The 22,110-nt window shown below is 59.6% G+C and overlaps 2 protein-coding genes and 1 long non-coding RNA gene across 8 annotated transcripts in view; 1 reads left to right on the plus strand and 2 right to left on the minus strand.

Moving 5' to 3' along the window:
- Nucleotides 1-676: 676 nt before the first annotated feature.
- On the minus strand, nucleotides 677-2,410 carry LOC125964079 (uncharacterized). Its single transcript, XR_007476694.1, has 2 exons — nucleotides 2,202-2,410; nucleotides 677-1,787 (listed from the first exon to the last, which is right to left on the minus strand). It is a non-coding gene; the product is annotated as an uncharacterized LOC125964079 (long non-coding RNA).
- On the plus strand, nucleotides 2,394-14,097 carry PTBP1 (polypyrimidine tract binding protein 1). Of its 6 annotated transcripts, none has more exons than XM_004285889.4 (15): nucleotides 2,394-2,521; nucleotides 4,870-4,900; nucleotides 7,733-7,808; nucleotides 8,047-8,219; nucleotides 8,301-8,447; nucleotides 8,532-8,702; nucleotides 8,793-8,903; nucleotides 8,975-9,149; nucleotides 9,328-9,405; nucleotides 10,086-10,234; nucleotides 11,380-11,413; nucleotides 11,804-11,896; nucleotides 12,008-12,224; nucleotides 12,522-12,599; nucleotides 12,698-14,097. In XM_004285889.4, the coding sequence occupies exons 1-15, from the start codon at nucleotides 2,514-2,516 to the stop codon at nucleotides 12,828-12,830; spliced, it is 1,674 nt and encodes a 557-aa protein (XP_004285937.1). In that variant the 5' UTR covers nucleotides 2,394-2,513; the 3' UTR covers nucleotides 12,831-14,097. The 6 variants fall into 6 exon arrangements, 5 of the variants coding, with proteins under 5 accessions (XP_004285937.1, XP_033272693.1, XP_049564321.1 ...); XR_007476693.1 differs by lacking the exon at nucleotides 2,394-2,521 and adding an exon at nucleotides 2,531-3,280 and having other exon boundaries at nucleotides 12,008-12,255; nucleotides 12,698-12,772; XM_033416804.2 differs by lacking the exon at nucleotides 2,394-2,521 and adding an exon at nucleotides 3,193-3,280.
- The window catches only part of MED16 (mediator complex subunit 16), a 63,641-nt gene continuing 55,212 nt past the window's right edge, over nucleotides 13,682-22,110 (minus strand). Inside the window, 6 exon segments of the mRNA XM_049707296.1 lie at nucleotides 13,682-15,877; nucleotides 16,178-16,410; nucleotides 16,413-16,492; nucleotides 16,585-16,780; nucleotides 16,866-17,007; nucleotides 17,085-17,270. Of these exon segments, the coding sequence (XP_049563253.1) occupies nucleotides 14,525-15,877; nucleotides 16,178-16,410; nucleotides 16,413-16,492; nucleotides 16,585-16,780; nucleotides 16,866-17,007; nucleotides 17,085-17,270 (2,190 nt within the window). The 3' untranslated portion in view covers nucleotides 13,682-14,524.

Here is a 22,110-nt window from a genome sequence, read left to right on the forward strand (position 1 = left end):
AGCATGACTTTGTTTGGGAAAAGGGTGTTTGCAGGTGAGATTAAGGGCCTTGAGATGAGATTATCCCGGTGGTCTCTAAATCCAAGGGCAAGGGTCCTTTTTAGAGTCACAAACAGGAGAGACAGAGAAACAGGGAGAAGAGAACCATGTGACAATAGAGGCAGGGACTGGAGGGACCTGTCTACAAGCCAAGGACACCTGGGCCCCCAGAGCCGGAAGAGGCAGGAAGGACCCTCCCCTGGAGCCTCTGGAGGGAGCTCGGCCTTGTTGACACCTCAATTTCTGACTTCTGGCCTCCAGAACCGAGCGAGAATAAATCTGTGTTGTTTCACGCCGCCTGGTTTGTGGCCCTTGTAAAGGTGGTAACAGCGTGGATTCCGATCCGGGCAGGGGCTGTCTTCTCTCCCTCGTGTTCCAGTGGAAGGCGAAAAAGAAATCCTCAACCGTTTTAAGGGAGAGGTCGGGGAGACTGTACTGACGAGGGGGCCTCTGCGCGAAGGCCCCAGGGCAGGGAGTAAAAGGAGGGAGTGGGTTTAGGGAGGAACCTTCCAGAAGGGAACAACCTCTTAAAGGAGGCCTGTGTAAATGCGGTCAGAAACCAGAAAGGCGGCTGCGGGTGAGAGGTCTGTGGGGCCACGAGGTCGACTTGGGCTTTGACTCTGAGCAAAGCCTGGAGGGCAGTGAGCAGAAATGGCTTTTAATAGATTGCGACCATTTAGATCCGTGCTAGGAACCTGGTGGAGGGTCCACCAACATTCTCCCTCTGGGCTGCGACACTCCCATGTCTCCAACCATCCTCCCTGCTGTCAAGAGGGCCCATCCCTGGCACCAGTAACCGAGGCAACAAAGATGAGCAACTGCCCCTGGTGGTACCCAGAGCGGAGCGCGACAGGAGTCCTGGAGGGAGCAAATCCACAGGAATGCGTTGGGGATTCTCCTAAATCCACCGGGACACTCCTGATTAGCCATTCCTGGGCTTCAGATGGCCTTCGGCGAAAGAAGGGGCCAAGGAGTGCAAGGCGGAGGCCTCCGTGAAAATCGGCAGCCGCCCCTAATCCGAGAAAGCCCTCTGGCTCGGCAGCCCCGGTCTCTGGGCTCCGTCCAGGCCCGCGCGGCCCTAAAATGGACGCTGTTGCCATGACTCCGCCCAAGCTAAAACCGACCGGAGAGGCGGGAGCAAAGGCCTGACCTCGACTTACGGAAACAACAAGTGTCATTCTCCCTGTTTAGGCTTATGCCAATTAAAAATCCTTTTTTCTGCACGAGACGTATAGCAAACAATATTCAGGATAATTTCTTCTATTTATTGAACGTCTGCTCCACGCTGGGAACAAGCAAGCCCGGCATGCCCATCATCTCCTGGATGCTTCCAAAAGCCTGGGGTACCGGACTGCCGCGGCCTCCCTGACTCCGCCTGCCCCTCCCCCCACTCGCCCCACCCAGCTGGCCCTGTTTTCCGGCACCTTTCCCGGGGTTCCCCTATCACCCACAACCCTGTTCAACTCTTTTTGGAATCAGCATTCTCCGAGATAAGTTTGGAGTGTTCTGCTGCTGGGATGGAGGCCCGTCCAGTCCTGAACGTCCTTTGACGGCGGAGTCTGCTCTGTGCGCCCCGGGCCTCAGTTCCCCCCCATTGCAGGCAGGCACGGCGGTGTTGTCCGTGCGCCCCCGGCCTCATTTTCCTTCCATTGCAGGCAGGCAGGGCGGCGTCCGCCGTGCCCCACCCCGGGCTTCAATTTTCCCATTCCTGCAGTCAGGCGAGGAGACCGTGGTCGGGCTTCGCTGCTCTGGGGCAAACAAAGGACAGTCAGGGGCGACCCGTGGCCACATCGTGCCACAAGCTTGGTGGCCAGCAGTGGAAACAACCCCGGCGCCTCTGGGACGCGTTAGGCCGCCGCCACTTCGCGTGCTAACCTAAGGGTAACGTCTCAGTTCGAAATGGACTTCGGCCAGGTGCCCACAAGCAAGGTGGCGCCCTGGAGGTTTCCTGCCCTACTTCAAGATGGCGACGCGCCTCCCTTTGCTCTCACGCCCTAGGTGGAGGTGGACTCTGCCCGTTTGCAAGATGGCGGCAGCCTGGGGGAAGCACGCTTCCCACCGCCTGACCCGCCACGTACCCACTCCTAAGATGGCTTCTCCAGCAAAGCCCCACGCAGGAGGGCAGCTCGCTCACTGGCTCTGGCGCAATCACGTGGCCTCACCTCTTCGCCCCTCCCCCGACTCCACGGGCCGTTTCCGCCTCGAGCCCTGACGGACGGCCATCTTCCCCAATGGCCGCCTGCCACTGTTTGTGGCCCCACCCCTCGAGCGACTTCCTAGCCATTGGGAGGCGCTGGCGGGGTCCCGCGGCGCTCGCCCCGCCCATCTGCGCGGCAGGAGCCAATGGGCAGAGCGCGCGGGGGACGTGTTCGGGCGTCTCCGCCATTTTGTGAGTCTATAACTCAGAGCCGTTGGGTCGGTTCCTGCTATTCCGGTGCCTCCACTCCGTCCCCCGCGGGTCTCCTGTGTGTGCAATGGACGGGTGAGTGGTACTCGTTCGCTCTACCCCCTGTCCTTCTCGCGCTCCAGTCTCTTTCTCGTCGCCGCCGCGGCCTCCTCGGGGCGACGGTCCTGGCGCGCCGCTCCGCCTCCACCCCGGGCCCGGGGCGCCGCCCGGTTCCCTCCCTTCCCCCCGGCCTGGGGCGCGGGTGAGGCCCTGGAGGGGGCCGCCAGGGGCGCGAGGCGGCGGGGGTCCGGGGGAGCCCTGCCCGCTTCCGGTGCCAACGAGGCCTGTCCCGTGCGCACGCGGCGGCCGCGCGGCTCTTCTCGCTTCCCGTCCGGGTTCTGCGCGCACGCGCCGCCCTTGGAGAGTCTTGTGGCCCTTCCGGCGCCCCGTATGGTCTCCGCGCGCCCCGTATGGTCTCCGCGCGCGTGCGCGGCCTCGCGCGCTCCCGGCAGCTCTGGCGCGCGTGCGCGGGCTTTCCCGCCGCGCGGACTGCCCCGGCCTGCCCCGCCCGCCGCGGGCCCGGGCGCGGCCGGAGACGCCGCCCTCCTGCCCGGAAGGGCGCGGGCCCTCCGCCGCCCCCTTTGTTCCAGCCCGGCGTCTCGGGGTAGCGCCCCGGGCGCGGTGGGGGCGGGGCGGCTCGGGACCCGAGCCCGCTCCCCGCGTGCCGAGGTGTCGGGGCGGGAGGGGACCGGGCCGCGCGGCGGCCGGGGCTCTGTTCTCGGGAAGGGGTGGAACCCGGTGGAACTGCGCTCTCCCGTCTGGCACCCCGTGGGAAGCGTTCAGGGGCAGTTGCGGGTATTTTGTGGTGGGGTGCTTCGAACCAGCTCTCCTTTCTCTCTTGGGCCCGACCGGGCGGGGCGGGCGGTTAAAAGTGCTCGGAGGGTCACGTGCCTTCGGTGTCTCGGGTTTGAAATGATAGGTTTCAACCTGAATTGAGGCCAACCTTTTAGAAAAATTGCTGCAGCAAGAGGAACTTGATCTCCTCGTGGTCTGCCTTCCGCTTTGGCTGGGGTGGACTTGCCCAGAGAACCCTTTCCCGAGCCAGCGGGCCGTGTGCTCGGTTTTCTTGGCCGTCTGGTCAAATTCTCGAGTTTTGTCTTTTCCATCGCCCCCCGTAATCTGGTTTGGGGGCGCATCTGCAGTCTCTTGGCGGTGGTGGTGTTACCTAGGCAGCCGGGCCTGGTCTCCGGGTGCAGCTCCTTTTTGGTCTGCCGTCTTTTTGTATATGTGCTGCCGAAGCGAGCACTGGCCTGCTGTCTTTTTGGAAGGTCGGAAAATCTTTCCCAGAAAGGCCGTTTTACGTAAAACACTTGATGTGTCCGAAGCCCTCGCTTGGGAGTAGGAAGCCGCCAGGCGGCCTGGGTTAGCAGTTGGGAAACTGCGTACTTTTCATTGTTTGTTTTTCTGGGAAGTTTTTTCTTGACTTATTAAAATTTTTAAAAGTCGTTGTCGCTGGCCCGTGAGGTTTTTGAGGGCAAGAGGTGGAGGTTCCGCCGTAGAGGCGGAGGGTGAGGATGGGGCAGGTCCCGAGCCGAGGCTGTGGTGGGAGCCCCCTCCCTGAGAGCCCGAGGGGGATCCTGCAGCCGGCGGCCCCGGGGCCCTCTGCCGGGCCCGAGGCTGGGCCGGGGGACATGTTGTGTGACATCATGAGAAGCTCTGGTCACGGGACCGCCAGGCCTTGGAGGCCAGGTGACCTTGTGAGGGGCGTTGCTGGCTAAGTTCTCTCCTGAACTGATATTTTGGGAGTCGTTAGTTTGTTGTCAGTTTCTGTTCACTACATAGACGACCTCGGAGGGTTCTGCTGTCCGGGGGTGGGGGGGGGTGGGGCTTGGGCTGCAGGACCCAGGAGTCCGGGGCAGCTGTGCTCTCCCCCGGCCCCGCCTTTCGTAGCGGGGCCTGCTCTGCGGGGGGGGGGGGGGGGAGAAAGTCCGCTCACGTGGAGCCCGGTTGATGAGTAACTCGTGTCAGCTCTATCTGATCCTTTCCACCGAGCTGACCCCTTCTCGGCCCCGTGGGGCCCGGAGCTCTGGTCTCGGGCCCTTGAGTTGCCTTTTTACCGGCCTGTCTTCTGCTGGAAACGTCCTCCAAGCACTGCCAGTTTCTAGAAAGCAAACAGCAGCACCTGAACCTTAACCAGCATCAAGTGTCTCTCCTAGGGCCTGTGGAGGGGGGTGTCTTTGTCTTTGGACGGGTCGGGAGGCGGGGCCGGGGTCCTGCCGGGAGGGAGCCGGAGGACAATGATGGCTCCTTTTCAAGTGGCGATTAAAGGGCGGACGGCTCGCTTCCCTGCCCCGGCCTTCTAGCTGACGAAGGCCTCGAGCGGGGGCTCGGGCGCTGGGATGTGGCGGGCGCCCTGGCTGACGTCTTCTTTTTTCTCTCTGCAGCATCGTCCCAGACATAGCAGTTGGTACAAAGGTAGGCGCTTGTGACGTTGCTTCCTCCTTCCGCCCGCTCCCACCATGGGCTGCCCGGCTTGCTGCTCCTAGGCTGGACAGCCTGCCTCGGGCGGGGGGTGGGCGGCCCCTCAGCAGTCTGATTTCTGGATCCCCTGCCCTGCCCTCAAGCTCAGAACGGCTTGCGGTTGGAGGTGGGATGCGCGGCAGGGTGACGGGATTTCTGTCCTCGGTTTCGTGTGGGTAAAGTTGAAGTCTGTTTGCACCTCAAGCAGCTAGTGGGGGGGGGCGGGACCAGAGAATCTCAGGGGGCTCTGGGGTAGTTCCAGGCTGCTTCTGAGGCTGTCCTCGTTCAGATAATTTTTGCTCAGAGAAACAGGACGGCGGGGGCAGAGTGTCCCCCCTCGGGCCGTGTGTCCTGAGCCCCGTAGGTGGCCAGGTGTCCTGAGGAGCAGGTAGCAGCTGGTTTCTGGTCTGGTGGCCGCTGTGCCTGGGCTGGTTTCGGTTTTCCCAGGCGGACTGTCTTTGCACACCGCTTGTCCCGATCTTCTTGCAGATAAAACCTGATTGGTGGCGGGAGGAGGGAGAGGGACTTCATCCGGAGTGCTGTGATTGGCACGGGGACCTTCCCCCTGCTTCTCTGGGGGCCGCTTCAGCCGGAGCACCTCTTCCAGGGGCTGTGTCCTCTGTCCCATGCCCCGGGGGTCTTGGCTGCACAGGACAGAGGCCCTGAGCCTGTAGGGTGCGTGCACCGGGGGACCCACCGGGAGGGCAGCCTGGTCCTCCCCCTCAGGTTCAGGATAAGCTGGGCCCCAAATGAGGCGCCAGGGGTGTTGGTGTGTGAGCTATCAATGAAGAAGCAAGGGGACTCTAGGCGCTGTTCCTGGCGCGGTGGTCGTTTGCTGTTGGTGCTGAATTGACTTCAGGGCAGGGGCCCTGTGGCAGCAGCTGGGAAGAGCTCCCCCACACTGTGGACTGGCCCACGTACCCCCAGGCTTCTACCCTGCAGAGTGGCTGTGCCCCAGTGGGCTGTTCCTGTGGAGCCACTGGTTACCACGTGCGCCTGCCCGCCTGCCCACCCACCCCCCCCCCCCCCCCCCCCCGTGCTGGGGGAGGGGGCGGCGTCTGGGAGGGAGGCCTGGGGGATATGGGCGGCCAAGTGGGTGGGGCTTGCCCCACAGACCCTGCAGATGTAGGCGTGCCAGGCCGTCTGCTGTGAGAACATGGTTGGGGCCAAGAACGCCCCACTCCTGAGGGAATCCCGGCCCTGCTTGTCACCTGTCAGAGACAGGAGCTGAGATGTTCTTTTTAAGGTTGTGCAGCCGGTGTGTGGGATCTGCTTGGGTGCTCCGTCCCTGTCCAGCTCTGGACGGGGGCCCTTTGTGTGTCAGGGGGCGGGTCAGGGCTCCAAGTCCACATTCCTACCACTTAGGCAGGGGAGACTCTGTCCTCGGTGGCTCAGGGGCATTCTGCCTGGGTTCTCATGTGGCCCTTCGTTCACGGCTGGGGCTGGTCTACTGCTCTGAGCCTTGAAGCGCCCAGGTCCACTTGGTGAAAGTGAGCTGGGGCGTGACGGGTCAGGTCAGCCTGGAGTGCTTGGGGTTTTTAACATTTTGCTTCATTATAACAAATTCCAGCCCGTAAGTGGTCTGCGGTTCTGGGTTCTTTTCTGGACTCTAAGACCAGGCAGGGGTCTGAGCTTTTGCAGCCTCTCCACGGGCTCAGGTGCTGGCCCTCTGCGCATCCATCTCAGCCCTGAGCCCTGGGGAGCAGATGCCCGCCCGGCGTGGGGTCTGGGTTCAGGGTCATGCCCGTAGCAGGTGGCCTAGCAGCCAGGGTGGCCCAGAGCATCCTGTTTGCTCCCAGCAGCGTTGCCATGTGCCCGATTCCTGTCCCGAGGGGCAGACCTTGAACCTCCCTGGCTTCCTTCGGCTTGTCTCGAGGGGCAGGGTGGGGTGTGAGTGTCCCACTCAACTTCGGTGCTAGACCACGGGAAGGTGGGAAGGACCCTGGGTGTTTGGCATACTTGTTTGTAAGTGGCAGTTAAGCTGGCCTGAGGGAAGGGCAGAGATAAGGTGTTCTTGAGGAGGGACGACGAGCTGGCGAAAATGGCAGTTGGAGGGTCTGGCCCTGAGAAAGGCTGGTTTTTGCTGTTCTGCCGGGAGGCCGCGGGGCACCTACGGCAGGGAAATTCTTCTCAGGCCACCGGTTTCGTGTCCGAAAGTTGTTGAGGGGAGCCAGACCCAGTGGGGTCTCCTTGCCCCTCGGGTGGGGTTTTGTGCTCGCCCGGCAGGAGGGCCCCCGTCTGCTTCTTCACCCTGGGCTCGATCTTACCTGGTTCTGGGAGTTGATTCAATTGCATTGAGATTAATGAGTCAACTAGTCGTTTCTGGAGAGAGAATGGGCTGGGCACTTGGGGAGCTTCTTGTTTGTCACCAAGGTGCCCGCCGCCTGGAGAGGTGGCCTTTCTGGTCATCGGGCTCCGGTTTCCTCAGACTGGAAAGTAGGACAGACTCCTGCGGCTGAGCGGGTGGCTGCAGTGTGTGTGACAAGGGGGCTTTGTCCTCGTGGGCCTTGAGTGGCTCTGCCGTGATTGAGAGCACGACGGCCGAGCCTCGGGGTAGCCAGCCTGAGCCCGTGCAGACCCCAAGCACGGGGGGTGGGGGGACGGGCCGCGCAGAGCCCCTGTAGGGGACGAGACGCTGGCCCTGCTTGGGGAAAGACCCCCCCAGGGGCTCCGCAGGTGGGGAAAGGAGCTGTGTCTTGGGTGCAGAACCACTGGGCCCCCGTAGGGAGGGTTGGGGGGCGCTGCGGTGAAGATGCGGCTCGGTTCCAACCCGCCCCTCTCTTCCAGCGGGGATCTGACGAGCTCTTCTCTGCCTGTGTCACTAACGGACCCTTTATCATGAGCAGTAACTCGGCCTCCACAGGTAACCCTAACTGCGGCCTTACCTGGGAGCACTTCCTCTGTGTCTCTGAGGAGCGCACTTGGGGTTGGTTGGTCCTGGCCTTGCTGACCTTGAGCCTCACTTCCCCGGGAGCCAGGTGTGGAGACCTCCCTGTCCCAGCAGCCTCCCAGAGCTGGGAGGAAGCCGATACCAGGAGAGGGGTCCCTTGCTCTAGGGGAGCCAGGAAGTGCCTCGTGCCATGCACACCATCCTTTTGCAGCAAATGGAAACGACAGCAAGAAGTTCAAAGGGGACAACAGGAGCACAGGCGTGCCCTCCAGGGTGATCCACATCCGAAAGCTGCCCAGTGACGTCACTGAGGGGGAGGTCATCTCCTTGGGGCTGCCCTTCGGGAAGGTCACCAATCTCCTGATGTTGAAAGGGAAGAACCAGGTACAAGGCCTAGGCCTTCTCTGGGGTGGTCGCCGGGCCTCCCGGGTCCAGGCCTGGCTCACACACGACCCCCCCCCCCAGGCCTTCATTGAGATGAACACGGAGGAGGCTGCCAACACCATGGTGAACTACTATACGTCGGTGACGCCCGTACTGCGCGGCCAGCCCATCTACATCCAGTTCTCCAACCACAAGGAGCTCAAGACAGACAGCTCGCCCAATCAGGCAGTGCGCGCCCTGGGCTGCGGGCGGAGGGGGGTGGGGTGGGCGGTGGCCTTGGGGCTGATGGGACTCACGGCTCTGCCCCCACAGCGGGCCCAGGCGGCCCTGCAGGCGGTGAACTCAGTCCAGTCGGGAAACCTGGCCCTGGCTGCGTCGGCCGCGGCAGTGGACGCGGGGATGGCAATGGCTGGACAGAGCCCAGTGCTCAGGATCATCGTGGAGAACCTCTTCTACCCGGTGACCCTGGACGTGCTTCACCAGGTGAGGCAGGGGGGTGGCGGGGTGGCACCAGCCTGCGGGAGGGGCTGGTTCCGGGCTGAGGCCAATCCCTCCGCCGTGCTCTTCCCGTAGATCTTCTCCAAGTTCGGCACCGTCCTAAAGATCATCACTTTCACCAAGAACAGTCAGTTCCAGGCGCTGCTGCAGTTCGCCGAGCCCGCGAGCGCCCAGCACGCCAAGCTGGTGAGTGGCCCCGGGGCAGCCGCGCTGCCGGCTGCCGGCCCCCACTCACAGCCCTTTTGCTGCCCCTGCAGTCGCTGGACGGCCAGAACATCTACAACGCCTGCTGCACCCTGCGCATCGACTTCTCCAAGCTCACCAGCCTCAACGTCAAGTACAACAACGATAAGAGCCGCGACTATACACGCCCCGATCTGCCATCCGGCGACAGCCAGCCCTCGCTGGACCAGACCATGGCCGCAGCCTTCGGTAAGATGCCCGGTGGTGGGATGGCAGCGGGGCGGGGTGGGGGGCAGGACGCGTAGCTCGGTCCTAGGCGCCCGTCTCCCGGATGCCCACACAGCACCAGCCCAGAACCCACCGAGTGGGGCGCTGGCAGCCGGCTCGCACCCGTGGGTGCGATGATTAGTGTCTCATTTGTTTCTAGGTGCGCCTGGTATAATGTCAGCCTCTCCGTACGCAGGAGCTGGTTTCCCTCCCACCTTTGCCATTCCTCAAGCCGCAGGTATTCAAACGCTCGTCCCCACCACCGCCTCTGCATGCCACACCTCTCCCGTAGCTCTGCTTCCACGGCAGCCGACGTGGCGCAGTCACGGGGGGAGCCCACCTTCCTGGGCACAGGCTTCCAGGTTCCCCACGGGGCCTGGACAGGGCAGTCGTAGGGCAGGGCCGTGCAGAGAGCCCGCTGACCCCACAGTCTCTGGTCTGGTTCCCTTCAAGCGCCCGTGAGGACCAGCGCACGGTGGTTGGAGGGATATGCCCCTAGTAGGTGCGTTTAAGTGGCCTGGTAAGCGAGCGGCGTGAGCTGGGTGGGCACACCTGAGCATCCCTCCCGGGGGCCAGGCGCCCACCTACGTGACAGTCCTGAGCCTGTTGTCCCGCCCGGCGTGCCATTTGCATGGTGACGGGCACCTGCATGCGAGCACGGCCGAGGCCGCTGGGCTCGATCCTGCATCCGAGGAGCTGGAGCTTTCTGTGCTATTTGACGCATGTAGACGGTCAAGCCAGCACGGTCTGTGCCACGAGAAGCGTGGAGGAGCCGCAGGCGTGCCGTGCCGCTGGGCCAGCCGCTCCCCCCCACCCCACCCCCTACGTGTCTCCGTTTGCATGAGGATGGGCAGGACCCGCGTTTTTGTCTCAGACAAGGTGGGCGCCACTGCTTATCTGACTGCCTCTTCCCTCCAGGCCTCTCCGTCCCTAACGTGCACGGGGCCCTGGCTCCTCTGGCCATCCCGTCGGCGGCGGCGGCGGCAGCAGCGGCGGGCCGGATCGCCATCCCAGGCCTGGCAGGGGCAGGAAATGCTGTCCTGCTGGTCAGCAACCTCAACCCCGAGGTATGTGGCTCTTCTAGGCTGTCCTTCCGGACTCCTACTTCGGAAGTAGGAGTTGGGAGTTTGCTCTCAGGTCCTAGTGCAGACTGAGCCCCTCCCCCAGGCACTGGGGCCCCTGGAGCCGGGTCCCCTGGCCTGGCCAGTGCCTGCAGGTGTCACGCTGTTCTCCTCTCTGCACTGATGTCACTCACTGCTGCGTCCTTTCCGCAGCGCTTGGAGTCCTCCTGTTTTCCTTAATATCTCAATGTACGTTCCTAATTCCATGATGCTGAGAGTTGAAGTATTTGGTGTTCACGAGAGCAGTTTTGCAATTTCGAGCCCAACCAACCTCGGTCTGCAGGGGCCTGCGGGGCGCCTCTGGGGAGGGGGTGCAAGCCAAGGCCACCAGCCACGGTCCCTGAGGTGGCAGCCAGGCCTGTGCTTGTCTCGGTGGCCAAGTTCAGCTCAGGGAGCTGGGATGAAATGATAAAGGCTCGAGATATTTTGATTCTTGAGAGACGGGGTTCCTGTTTATTTTAACGAGCTGCTCTCTTGCCTGTCTGAGCATGTGTGACTTGCGGCCTCTCGAGCCCTGTCCCAGCTCCTCTAGCCAAGCTCTCTGCTAACAGCCACCCCAGTGAGCCTGACTGGAGGCCCTGGTGCGGGCCCCGGGGAGACAGTTCCTGGAGGGCCTGTTGGGGGAGTGGGGGGGCGGGCGGGCGCCGTCTCCTCCCCGCGGGGGGCGCTCCTGCTGTCCGCCCGGCGCGTGGCTCGTAGTGTGTGTGGTCTTGACTGATGGGACACCGCGTGTTTTCTTATGTATTTACTGACCTGTGTTTTTGCTACTTTTTTTCTTTTCTCCCCTTCCCCTTTCCCAATTTTTTTTCTTGCCCTGATCCGGAATTTCTTTGCCAACTGACTGCACGGTACTTCTGCTTCCTGTTGTTGCTTGAAACAAAACAAAACCATAAATAAATAAAAACAAAATTCCCCCTCAAACCCTGCTCTCCGGAAACCAACCTGCCCTTGAATATTAACATCCTGACAACTTCATCATCCATCAACCTGCACGCCTGCGGGGCTGCCTCCTCGTGGTGGACGATTCCAACTCGCCCCCTGACCTCTCCCTTTCCCTGTCCCTCGCTGCCTTGCTCTGCTGTCCTCTAAAGAGAGTCACACCCCAAAGCCTCTTTATTCTTTTCGGTATGTTATCGTTCCCACTTTTATTATCTTGTTTTCGTGTAATTGAGGTGGTTGTCACGCTCTGAGACGTCCGAGCGTGCTGTCTGGGCTGCGCTTTGCCTACTGATTTGGACTCCAGAGCATGGTTTACGGCCCCGCATGCTATTGGCAGAGTAGATGTGTCGGTAGCAGCCGCAGGATGGTTCTTGGCAATTGGCCTTTCCTGGATTTCAGGGCTTCTTTGCTGAAGGCAGCCCTCCCGGTAACGCTCCCTGTGACTAGACAGCTTCTCAGGCAGAATAGCAGAGCTGCGGGGAGAGCCAGCCCTGTGCGGGAGTGCGGGTTGCGGGGCCGGCGGGGAGGGGCCGCGGGGCCCGGGCGGCTCAGCAGTCTGTCCCTGTGCCCTCGAAGGCGTGTACGGCGACGTGCAGCGGGTGAAGATCCTGTTCAACAAGAAGGAGAACGCCCTGGTGCAGATGGCCGACGGGAGCCAGGCCCAGCTGGGTAAGTAAGGGCTGCAGGGCCACCGGGCTGGGGGGCTGCGGGGCGGCGGCGGCGGCGGCGGCCAGGGGCCTTGGGTCACGTGGGTCCTGTGTTGTCTTCCCGCCCCCCCAGCCATGAGCCACCTCAATGGGCACAAGCTGCACGGGAAGCCGGTGCGCATCACACTCTCCAAGCACCAGAACGTGCAGCTGCCCCGTGAGGGCCAGGAGGACCAGGGCCTGACCAAGGACTATGGCAACTCGCCCCTGCACCGCTTCAAGAAGCCCGGCTCCAAGAACTTCCAGAACATCTTCCCACCCTCGGCCACCCTGCACCTCTCCAACATCCCGTGAGTGCACCCTGCCCCTCTCCAACATCCCGTGAGTGCCTGTAGAGGTCTCCTGGGATGCTCCCGCTTCCAGGGGCTTCCACAGGCCGTAGGGAGGCCTTGCTGGAGGCCCAGCTGAGTGTGTTCTCTGCTTCTAGTGCACCTTTCAGATGCTCATGGTCATTTTCTGATAACCTATTTCTGGGGCCCCTAAAAAGCTCCTGGAGACCCCACCCTTCCCTGGACACTCAGCTGCTGTCTTGAGGGAATGGCCTTGACCTTCCACGGAGTGGCTCAGGTCCCTCTCTCTCCCTGCAGGCCTTCCATCTCTGAGGATGACCTCAAGATTCTCTTCTCCAGCAACGGCGGGATCGTGAAAGGGTTCAAGTTCTTCCAGTGAGCCCAGCCCCACCCCCTCACCCCGCTGCCCCTGGGCCTGCCCTGCCCCACCCGGCCCTTCACGCCTTCTTGTGTCCCCCTCGTTTTCCCCGCAGGAAGGACCGCAAAATGGCGCTGATCCAGATGGGCTCCGTGGAGGAGGCCATCCAGGCGCTCATTGACCTGCACAACCACGACCTGGGTGAGAACCACCACCTGCGGGTGTCCTTCTCCAAGTCCACCATCTAGGCCGCCACCAAGGACCAGCCTGCCGGGCACCCGGCGACAACTTCCATCATTCCAGAAAAAAAGCCACTTTAAAAAGCAGCTGAAGTGACCTTAAAAAAAGACCAGAGATTTTATTTTTTTAAAGAGAAATCAGTTTACCTGTTTTTAAAAGAAATTAAATCGAATTCACTTGCTCACCTGGGGGAGGTGGGGTGCCAACCTCAGGCTCTTGGTGACCGTGGAGGCCCAGCCCGGCCCCTTGCCCGTGCCTTCTGTAGTCTGTGTGGCGGGCGCTCCCAAACCTCCACTCGGCTTTCTTGTGCCTTAAACCCACTGCTCTGGCAGGGCCTATCTTGGGGTAGCAGACGTGTAGGGGTTTGGGGGCCTGGGGGGGGGTCGGCCTCCCATGGGATCGTGTGCCTGCTGCGGTGGGAGCCCGTGGGCGGCCAGGGGTGGCCGCCCCCAATCCTTGCATCATTTGCCCCCCGGCCCCCGGGCCCCTCCCCGTCGCTTCTTCAGCTTTGTTTCCACCATAATCTCTGTATTATGCTTCGATGCAGCTGCAGACACCTGTGCCTAGCAATATTTCCAGTTGACCAAATATTCTAATCTTTTTCATTTATATGCAAAAAATAGTTTTAAATAACGTTTTATATAGCAAGATGATAAAAATGGTATGAGTGTAACCTAAATTTTCTCCTCGTGGTATGACTTTGTATACTGTACTTTTATTTTATTCCTTGTCATTGAGTCGCAGGGCAGGATCTAATTTCCAGGGCAGACACAATGGGGCCGGCACGTCTGCGACCTGCCGATGCCTTACTCACAACTGTCCTCTGTCCCGGAGGACAAGTGCTCTTAAACTTTCAGGGTTTCTTTTTTCCTGCAAATTTTGGACCAAAGTTTTGTTTCTGTTTTTTGTCTGCCTCTAATGCTGGGACCCCAGGAGGTGGGACAGCAGCCCTAACCTTCCGGTCTTTACCGCCTTGTCCTGCACTCACGGGTCCAAGGGGCTCCCCGCGCAGGCCCTGTGCTGGCCGGCCCTCCTTCAGGGCCTGGGCCTCAAGTTTCCATGTCGGGGTGGAACAAGGGTGTAAATATTTATAATTTTTTTATACCTGTTGTAAGACGTGAGGGGCAGCAATTGCGGTTTTTTTATGGTGACACAGATGTATATTTTGATAACAGCAATTACAGGCTCAGTATTGTAAGGAGCATGGCAGGCCACTGCCCGCTGCCGGCTTGTAATGCGGAGAGAACTGAATTAAAGCAATTTTATAACAACTCCTACCTTTTCTGTAGGCTCTTTTTTCCTGTCCACATGTAGGAGGTGGTCTGGCCGGTCTGTACTGGACTCTGAATAAATTCTCTGTATCCTGCACTTGATTTCCCTCTTTATTGGGCCTGTTTGTTTCACTGCTGTTTCCTCCTCTGTGTAAACTCAGCCGTGTTGTTCCCCTCACTTCTCGCTTGGGAGTTTCAGGGGGCCTGGAGATGGGGCCCCACATCTGCACTCCACCAGACAGATCCCTGTCCCCAGTTGCGCGCGCAGGGCCCCGGAGGCCGGGTCTGCCTGCTGGGCCCTGCGACCGAAATGACACTCCAAAAAGCCGCACCCCGCTCAACGATCACCTTTTATTGTCTGATGGGGCCCCACGTCTGAGTTCGGCCAGACCCCCCACCCCGCTCCCTGCTGCACGGCCCCGCCCCCGCCCTCAGTCCTTGAACCTGCGGGCCGCCTGCATCTTGCGGTAGTAGCTCTCCGCCTCTGCCTCCACGGCCTCCCGCTCACACAGCACCAGGCCGCCCGCTTTGCGCCGCAGTGTCGACTCTCGGCTGGCCGGCCCCAGGGCCCCGTCAGCCACACCCAGCGGTGGCAGCCCCTCGCCTGTGGCCAGGTTGACGGTGGCCGCGGCCCCAAACCGCGGCTCCTCCTGGTCCACGTCACCAACAGAGGAGCCTGGGGACACGCCCGGGGGCTTCGGTCCCCCACGGAAGCCGCGAGCCAGGTCCCCCAGCTCATAGCCGCCCTCCCCCTCAGCCCCCTTGGCCCCGCCGCCCGCCGCCTTCCACTCCCAGGGCCCGTTACCCGCAGACAGGTGGACCACAGGGTGGTGGGGCGCATGGGCGTCGATGGTGACGATGCTGGCGGAGTCACGGTCTGACGGCGACCTGTACTGGGAGGAGTCGGAGCTGGCGCTAGAGGACGAGGCCGTCTCAGCCGCCTTGGGGCCCGGCCCGCCTGGGGCCTTGGACATGGCGATGACCTGCAGCAGCCGTGGCGGGTTGGCCACGCGGGGCTGCGTGGAGGCTGTGGCCACCACGGTGCCGCTCTTCTCTGCCATCATGAGCCATTTGGCCCGCACGGCTGCGCTGCTCTTGGGGGACAGGCCTGCCGCAGCCTGGATCCCCTCCTCGGGGATGTGCACCAGTGGCTGCGGGCCAGCCCGCGGCGGGAGGACGACCCGCGGCCCGAGCCCCGGCCGTGCCTGGACTGTGGGGTACAGTGAAGGCGGGGCTGGACCCCCTTCTTCCCCCTCCTCGTCCTCGTCCTCGTCCTCGTCCTCCTCTTCCTCCTCGGCCATGGGCTCCGCTGGCGCCCGCAGGTGCGCAGGGCTGGCCTCGTCCGGCAGCCCCAGGCCGCGGCCCTCCAGCGACTTCTGCTTCCACTCGCTGATGAGCTGCTTGGATCGCGAGGCGTCCAGAGGCACGTGGATGGTCATGTGGCGGCGGGCGGGGTCATCGAGCGAGGGCGTGCTGACGCGGGGCAGCGTGTGGCTGAAGGTCACCATGTTCTCCTTGCCCATGGGGCTGCGTGGGGCCAGCAGGTCCACGTCCACGCTGGCCCGCTTCAGGCTGCCCAGTGAGGTCTTGTCGCGGGCCACAGGCCGGGGCACACCCTCCAGCCGCCCGGGGGGGCCCAGCTCGTCGGTGCTCACGGACTTGTTCTGCTGGTACACCGAGTCGTGGCCCCGCTGGGTCAGCGCCCGCAGCGCATCCTTGGCAGGCGCCGGGGCCGCTGGTCTCTCTGCCGGCGGGGCCTGGAAGTTGCCCACAGCGTGGCAGGCCTAAGGATGAGACACGGGCTGGGCGTGGGGCCGGCAGCCAGAGACCAGGGTCCCCAGCAAGCCACAGACTTGCCGTGGGAGTCCGAGAGGGGGAGTCCGAGAGGGGAAGTCTGCCTTTCTCCCAATGGGACAAATTCTGGCCTCAGGTCGCTCACTCTGCACATTGGGCAGGTCTGGGCCCGTGAGGTTCTGCCTCTAGCTACCAAGGGACAAAACTCAGCAGAGTCCCCCCAGGGTGGGGCTGGCCTCCCCCCTCAGACCTCCCGCTGGGCACCCAGACCTCTCCCCTCAGCCCCTCACCAGGTAGGCAGCGATGCCAGCACCAATAAGGAAGCCGGCGTAGACATCCACGGGGTGGCTGCGGTACTGCGTGATCTGGGTGAGGCCACAGACGCCCGCCGCGATGGCAAAGGAGAACACCAGAATGGGCTTCAGCAGCTTGGTGGCGTCCGAGATGACCGAGTTGAAGTACATCTGCAGGGGGGCAGGCCGGGTGGTCAGGGCAGCCGGTCCTGGTGGGGTGTCCAGGGCATGGGGCTGGGCCGGCCGGGACTCACCGACACGTAGACAGCAGCGAAGGCAGACAGAGTGGCGTGCTGGGATGGGAAGGTCTTCCTGCAAGAGGCACCCGGGTGAGCCCCACCAGCTCTGGGCCCCTGCCTCAGTTTCCCTGCATGCTCCACGGGACGGGGGCCGGACACGCTCACCGTGCAGACAGGATGGCGTGGGTGTCGTGGCCGGAGCAGATGTCCTGCGTGATGTAGGGGTTGGCCTCACACGATGTGCCCAGCAGGGTGTAGTTGGGTTTGCAGACCGTCAGGAAGAAGGGTGCGTGGTAGCCCGTGGCCAGCTGGATGACGTCGGTCACCAGGGCTGTGGCACACAGGCCGAACACGTGGACGCCTGCGGGGTGGGAGGGTTAGGGCCGGGCGCGGGAGCTGGGGCCAGACCCGCCCCCCTCAGCGTGCGGACGCCGTGGGGGACTCACCTACAAAGCGCACCGTCCGCCGAAGGAAGGAGTTGAAGTTGCAGCCGCCGGCGTGGATGCTGCCCTCGGGCCCGCCCGGGCCCCCGCTGCGGCCCCACAGCCGGGACTGCATGCAGTACAGCAGGCCCTCGCCCACCATGATCTGCCAGACGGGGAGGTGCTCAGTCGGGCTCCCGGCCGCGGTGCCCACAGCCGGCCCCGCCCCGCACCAGGACTCACCGAGGCCGCAGGCGCAGCGAAGGCCAGGCTGAGGAGCATGAGTAGTGGGATGAGCTCCTCGCTGGTCTCCACGTAGGGCATGGAGAGCGCGCGGTCGTAGCACTGGAAGCCCACCTTGGCCGGCTTGAAGAGGTCGGTCAGCTCCAGGAAGTAGAGAGACACGACGGAGGACGCCACTATGGGCAGCTGCAGGAACGGGACTGGCCAGGGTCACGCCACACTCGCTGACGGAGTCATCCGCCCATGAATTCAGTCCCTTCACTGATTCATCCACCTATCCACATGTCCGTGCTGCTGCCGTTCACCCACGGATCAGCTCATTCAGCAATCCAGTGACCCACCACCCATCTGGGTAACATCCACAGATCCATCCATCCAACAGAGCCATTCCTGCACCCCTAACTCACTCATCGATCCACTAATCAGCCCATCCATCAACATTCCTTCCATGCATCCATCCGTCATCCATCTGTTCACGCATGCTTCCTTCCTTCCTTCCATCTATCCATCCATCAATCAACCAACCCACACACCCATCCACCCACCCATCTATTCATCCATCAGTCCATCATCTGACCATCAACCCTACCCACCCACCCACCCACCCACCCATCCATCCATCCATCCATCATCTTCCATCATCCAGTCATCAATCCACCATCCATTCATCCACTTAAGCTTCATTCCTTCCATCCACCTATCCATCCATTTACTCACCCATCCATACATCTAACCATCCATTCATCATCCCACCCATCCCCTCATCCATCCATCATTCATTTATCCAAACAACCATCCATCCATCCATCCAACTTCCAACATCCATTCATCCATTTATTTATTATCCATCCATCCACCCACCCACCCATCCATCCATCCATACGTATGTCCATCCACCTACATTTCCATCCTTCCCTCCTTCTTCCCTTCCACTCACCTACCCACCCATCCATCCATCCATAATCCATCCATCAATCCACCATCAATCCAACCACCCATCTATCCATCCACCCACTCATCTATCCATCATCCAACCATCCACCCATGCTTCCTTCCGTCCATCCACCCACCCATCCATCCACCCATCTATTCATCATCCATCAACCCATGCTTGCATCCTTTTTTCCTTTCACCCATCCATCAACACACCTACCCATCAGCCATCGATCCATCAACCCAACCACCCATCCATCTATCCAACACCCACCCCCCCATTCATCCATCATCCATTCATGCTTCCACCCAACCACTCACCCATCCACCCACACATTGATCCACCCTTCCTTCCTTCCAGCTAACCATCCTACCCACCCACCAATCTATCCTCCCATTCATCCATCCATCCACCCACCCACCCATCCACTCATCCATTCATCCAAACACCCATCCCTCCATCCATCAACTTACAACATCCACCTATCCATTTATTCAGTTTCAATCCATCTGGCCACCCACCCACCTACTCAACCCACCCTTCCGTCCATCCACCAATCCTCCCATCCATCAATCCATCATCTTCAATTATCCATCCATCAATCCACCATCCATTCATCTATCCATTCATGCTTGCTTCACTCACCACCCATCCACCCACCCACCCATCTATCCATCCATAATCCATCCACCCATTCATCCATCCACTATCCATCCATTCATCATCGATCCTTCAATTATCTTCCATCATCCATCAATCCACCTCCATTCATCCATCCGTTCACTCATGTTTCCTTCCATCCATCCACCCACCCATCCATGCATCATCCATCCATCCACCCACACTTACTACCCTCCACTTACCAACCCACCCACCCATCCATCCACTTACCCATCTATTCATCAACCCACATACCCATCCAACCATCACCCCATCCATCATTCATCCATTCATCCCTCCCATCCATCATTCATCCATCCATTCATCCATAATGTAGCCATGAATTCACCATCCATCCATCCACTTATCCTGCCTTCCTTCTTCCATCTATCCATTAACCAATTCATCCATCCATCAATCCACCATCCACTCATCCATCTACTCATGCTTGTTTCCTTGCTTTCCTCCTTCCTTTCATCCATCTATTCACACAACCATCAACCAACCCACCCATCCATCAACCACCCATCATCTTCCATCAATCCACCAACCATCCATCAACTCATCCTTCCTTCCATTCATCCATCCACCCAGCATCCACCCATCCATCCATTCATCATCTTCCATCACCTATTCCTAACCTAAATCCACCATCCATCCATCCATCCATCCACTCATCCTTCCATCTAGCCGCCATCCATCGGTCTACCGTCCATACATCTACTATTCATGCTTGCTTGCTTCCTTTCTTCCTTCCATCCATTTATTCATACATCCATCCACACCTACTCACCCATCCATCCATCCATCACCCCACACACCCATGCATCCATCATCTTCCATCATCCATACATCAATCCACCATCCATACACCCACTCATTCTTCCTTCCATCCATCTTCCAAAATCAATTCATCAATCAACCATCCATTCATTCATCCACTTATGCTTCCTTCCTTCCTTCCATCCATCTATCCATCCATTTACTCACCCATCCATACATCTACCCACCAGTCCACCCAACCATCTATCCATCAACCCACTCATCCATCCATCAATCCACCTACCCACCCACCCATCCATCATCCATCCATCCACCTCTATCCATCTATCCATCCACTCATGCTTCCTTCCTTTGATCCGCCCATCCATCCCTTCATCCTTCCTTCCATCCATCAATCTACCCACCCACACACCCATCAACCCGTCCACCCATCCATCCACCCATCATCCATTCATCCACAAACACCCATCCATCAGCTTCCAACATCTACCCATTCATTTATTCATTATCCATCTATCTGAACACCCATCCACCCACCCATTCAGCCTCCCATCCATCATCCACCCATCAATCCACCCTCCATCCACCCACCCACCCATCATCCATCCATCTACCCATCCATCATCCATCCATCTACACTTCCTTCCTTCCTTCCACCCACCTATCCATCCATTCAGCAACGCACCCACCCATCATCCCTCCATTCACCCATCATCTTCCAGTATCTATCAATACACCATCCATCCATCCTCTTGTCCTTCCTTTCTCCCATCCATCCATCCATCCATGGACATCCATCCATCAATCCACCATCCATTCACCCATCTACTCATGCTTGCTTCCTTCCTTCCATCGACCCATCCATCTATCTGTGTATCCATCCACTTACTCACCCATTCATCCATCAGCCCACCCTCCCACTCATCCATCCAACCACCACCTATCTACCCATTCAACAATCATCATCCTTTCATCCAAACACCCATCCCTCTGTCCATCACCTTCCAAAATCTAACCATCCATTTGCTCATTATACATCTGACCACCCATCTTTCCTCCCATCAATCATCCCTCCACCCACTTATCCATATTCCATCCACCCATTCAACCACACACCCACCCACCCTTCCGCCCACCCATCCATCATCTTCCATCATCCATCCATCAATCCACCATCCATCCACTCATCCTTCCTTCCTTCCTTCCATCCATCCATCATCCCACTCATCCATCAATCATCCATTCATCCAAACACTTATCCCGTCCATCAACTTGCAACATCCATCTATCCAGTTATTCATTTTCCATCAGACCACCCTCCTACTCATCTGTCCATCCATCCACCTATCCTCCCTTCCTTCCATCCATCCATCATACATCCATCCTGCCATCAATCCACTCACCCACACACCCATCCATCCACCCACCCACACACCCATCAAACCATCCACCCATCCCTCCATCAGCCCACCCATCCATTCACGCATCCATCCTCCCATCCATCATGCATCAAACCTACATCCATCCACACACCCATTCATGCTGCTTGATTCCTTCCTTCCATCCATCCACACACTACCCATCCATCCACCTGTTCATCCATCTATTCATTTGTCATTCATCCGTCCTCTCCCATCATCCACCCATCAATCCACCATCCATCTACTCATTCTTCCTCCAACCCACCCACCCACCTATGCATCCACCCACCCACCCATCTACCTATCCTTCCCTCCACCTACCCATCCATCATCTGTCCACCCACCTACGCCTCCTTCCACCCTTCCCTTCTTCCTTTCTTCCACCCACCAATCTTTCCACCCACCAATCTTTCCACCCATGCTTGCTTGCTTCCTTCCATCTACCCACGCATCTATCATCTGTCCAACATCTTCCATTATCATCCATACATCAAACCATCCATCCACCCACTCATCCTTCCTTCCATCCATCCATTCATCCATCAATCATCTTCCATCATTCATTCATCAATCCACTGTCCATTCATTCACCTACTTATGCTTCCTTCCTTCCATCCATCCATCCCACTCATCCTTCCTTCCTTCCATCCATCCACCTACACCTCCTTCCTTCACTCCTTCTTTCCTTCCTTTCACTCATTACCCAACCATTCATCTGTCATCCATCAATCCATCATCTCCCATCATCCATACATGAATCCACAATCTATCCACCCACCCATCCATCCATCTACCCAATCTTCTATCCAACATCCAACCATCCACCCATGCTTGCTTCCTTTTTCCCCTTCATCCATCCATCAACCCATCCACAGATTCACCCACCCATCCATCCACCCACCCACCCACCCACCCATCTGTCCATCACTCACCCACCCATTCATCCATCCATCATCCATCCTTCCATCATCTTCCATCAGCTATCAATCCACCTCCATCCACTCACCCAACCATTCCATCATCCATCCATCCATACTTCCTACTTCCACTCACCCACCCACCCATCCACCCACCCATTCATATATCAACCATCCAACTATCATCTTCCATCATCCATCCATCAAACTACCATCCACTCATCCATCCTTCCTTCTATCCATCCATCTGCCCACCCACCCATCTATCCATCCATCCACCCACCTACCCAACCATCCACCCACCTCCACTT

The sequence above is a fragment of the Orcinus orca genome, chromosome 3 (assembly GCF_937001465.1).
Source record: "Orcinus orca chromosome 3, mOrcOrc1.1, whole genome shotgun sequence".
NCBI classification, from domain to species: Eukaryota; Metazoa; Chordata; class Mammalia; order Artiodactyla; family Delphinidae; genus Orcinus; species Orcinus orca.

Excerpts from the sequence above, each read along its gene's own strand:
- PTBP1 (XM_004285889.4), top strand. Across the intron at positions 11,897-12,007 it reads CGGGAGCCAGGCCCAGCTGG|CCATGAGCCACCTCAATGGG; the intron begins GTAAGTAAGGGC and ends CCGCCCCCCCAG. Across the intron at positions 12,600-12,697 it reads AAAGGGTTCAAGTTCTTCCA|GAAGGACCGCAAAATGGCGC; the intron begins GTGAGCCCAGCC and ends TTTTCCCCGCAG.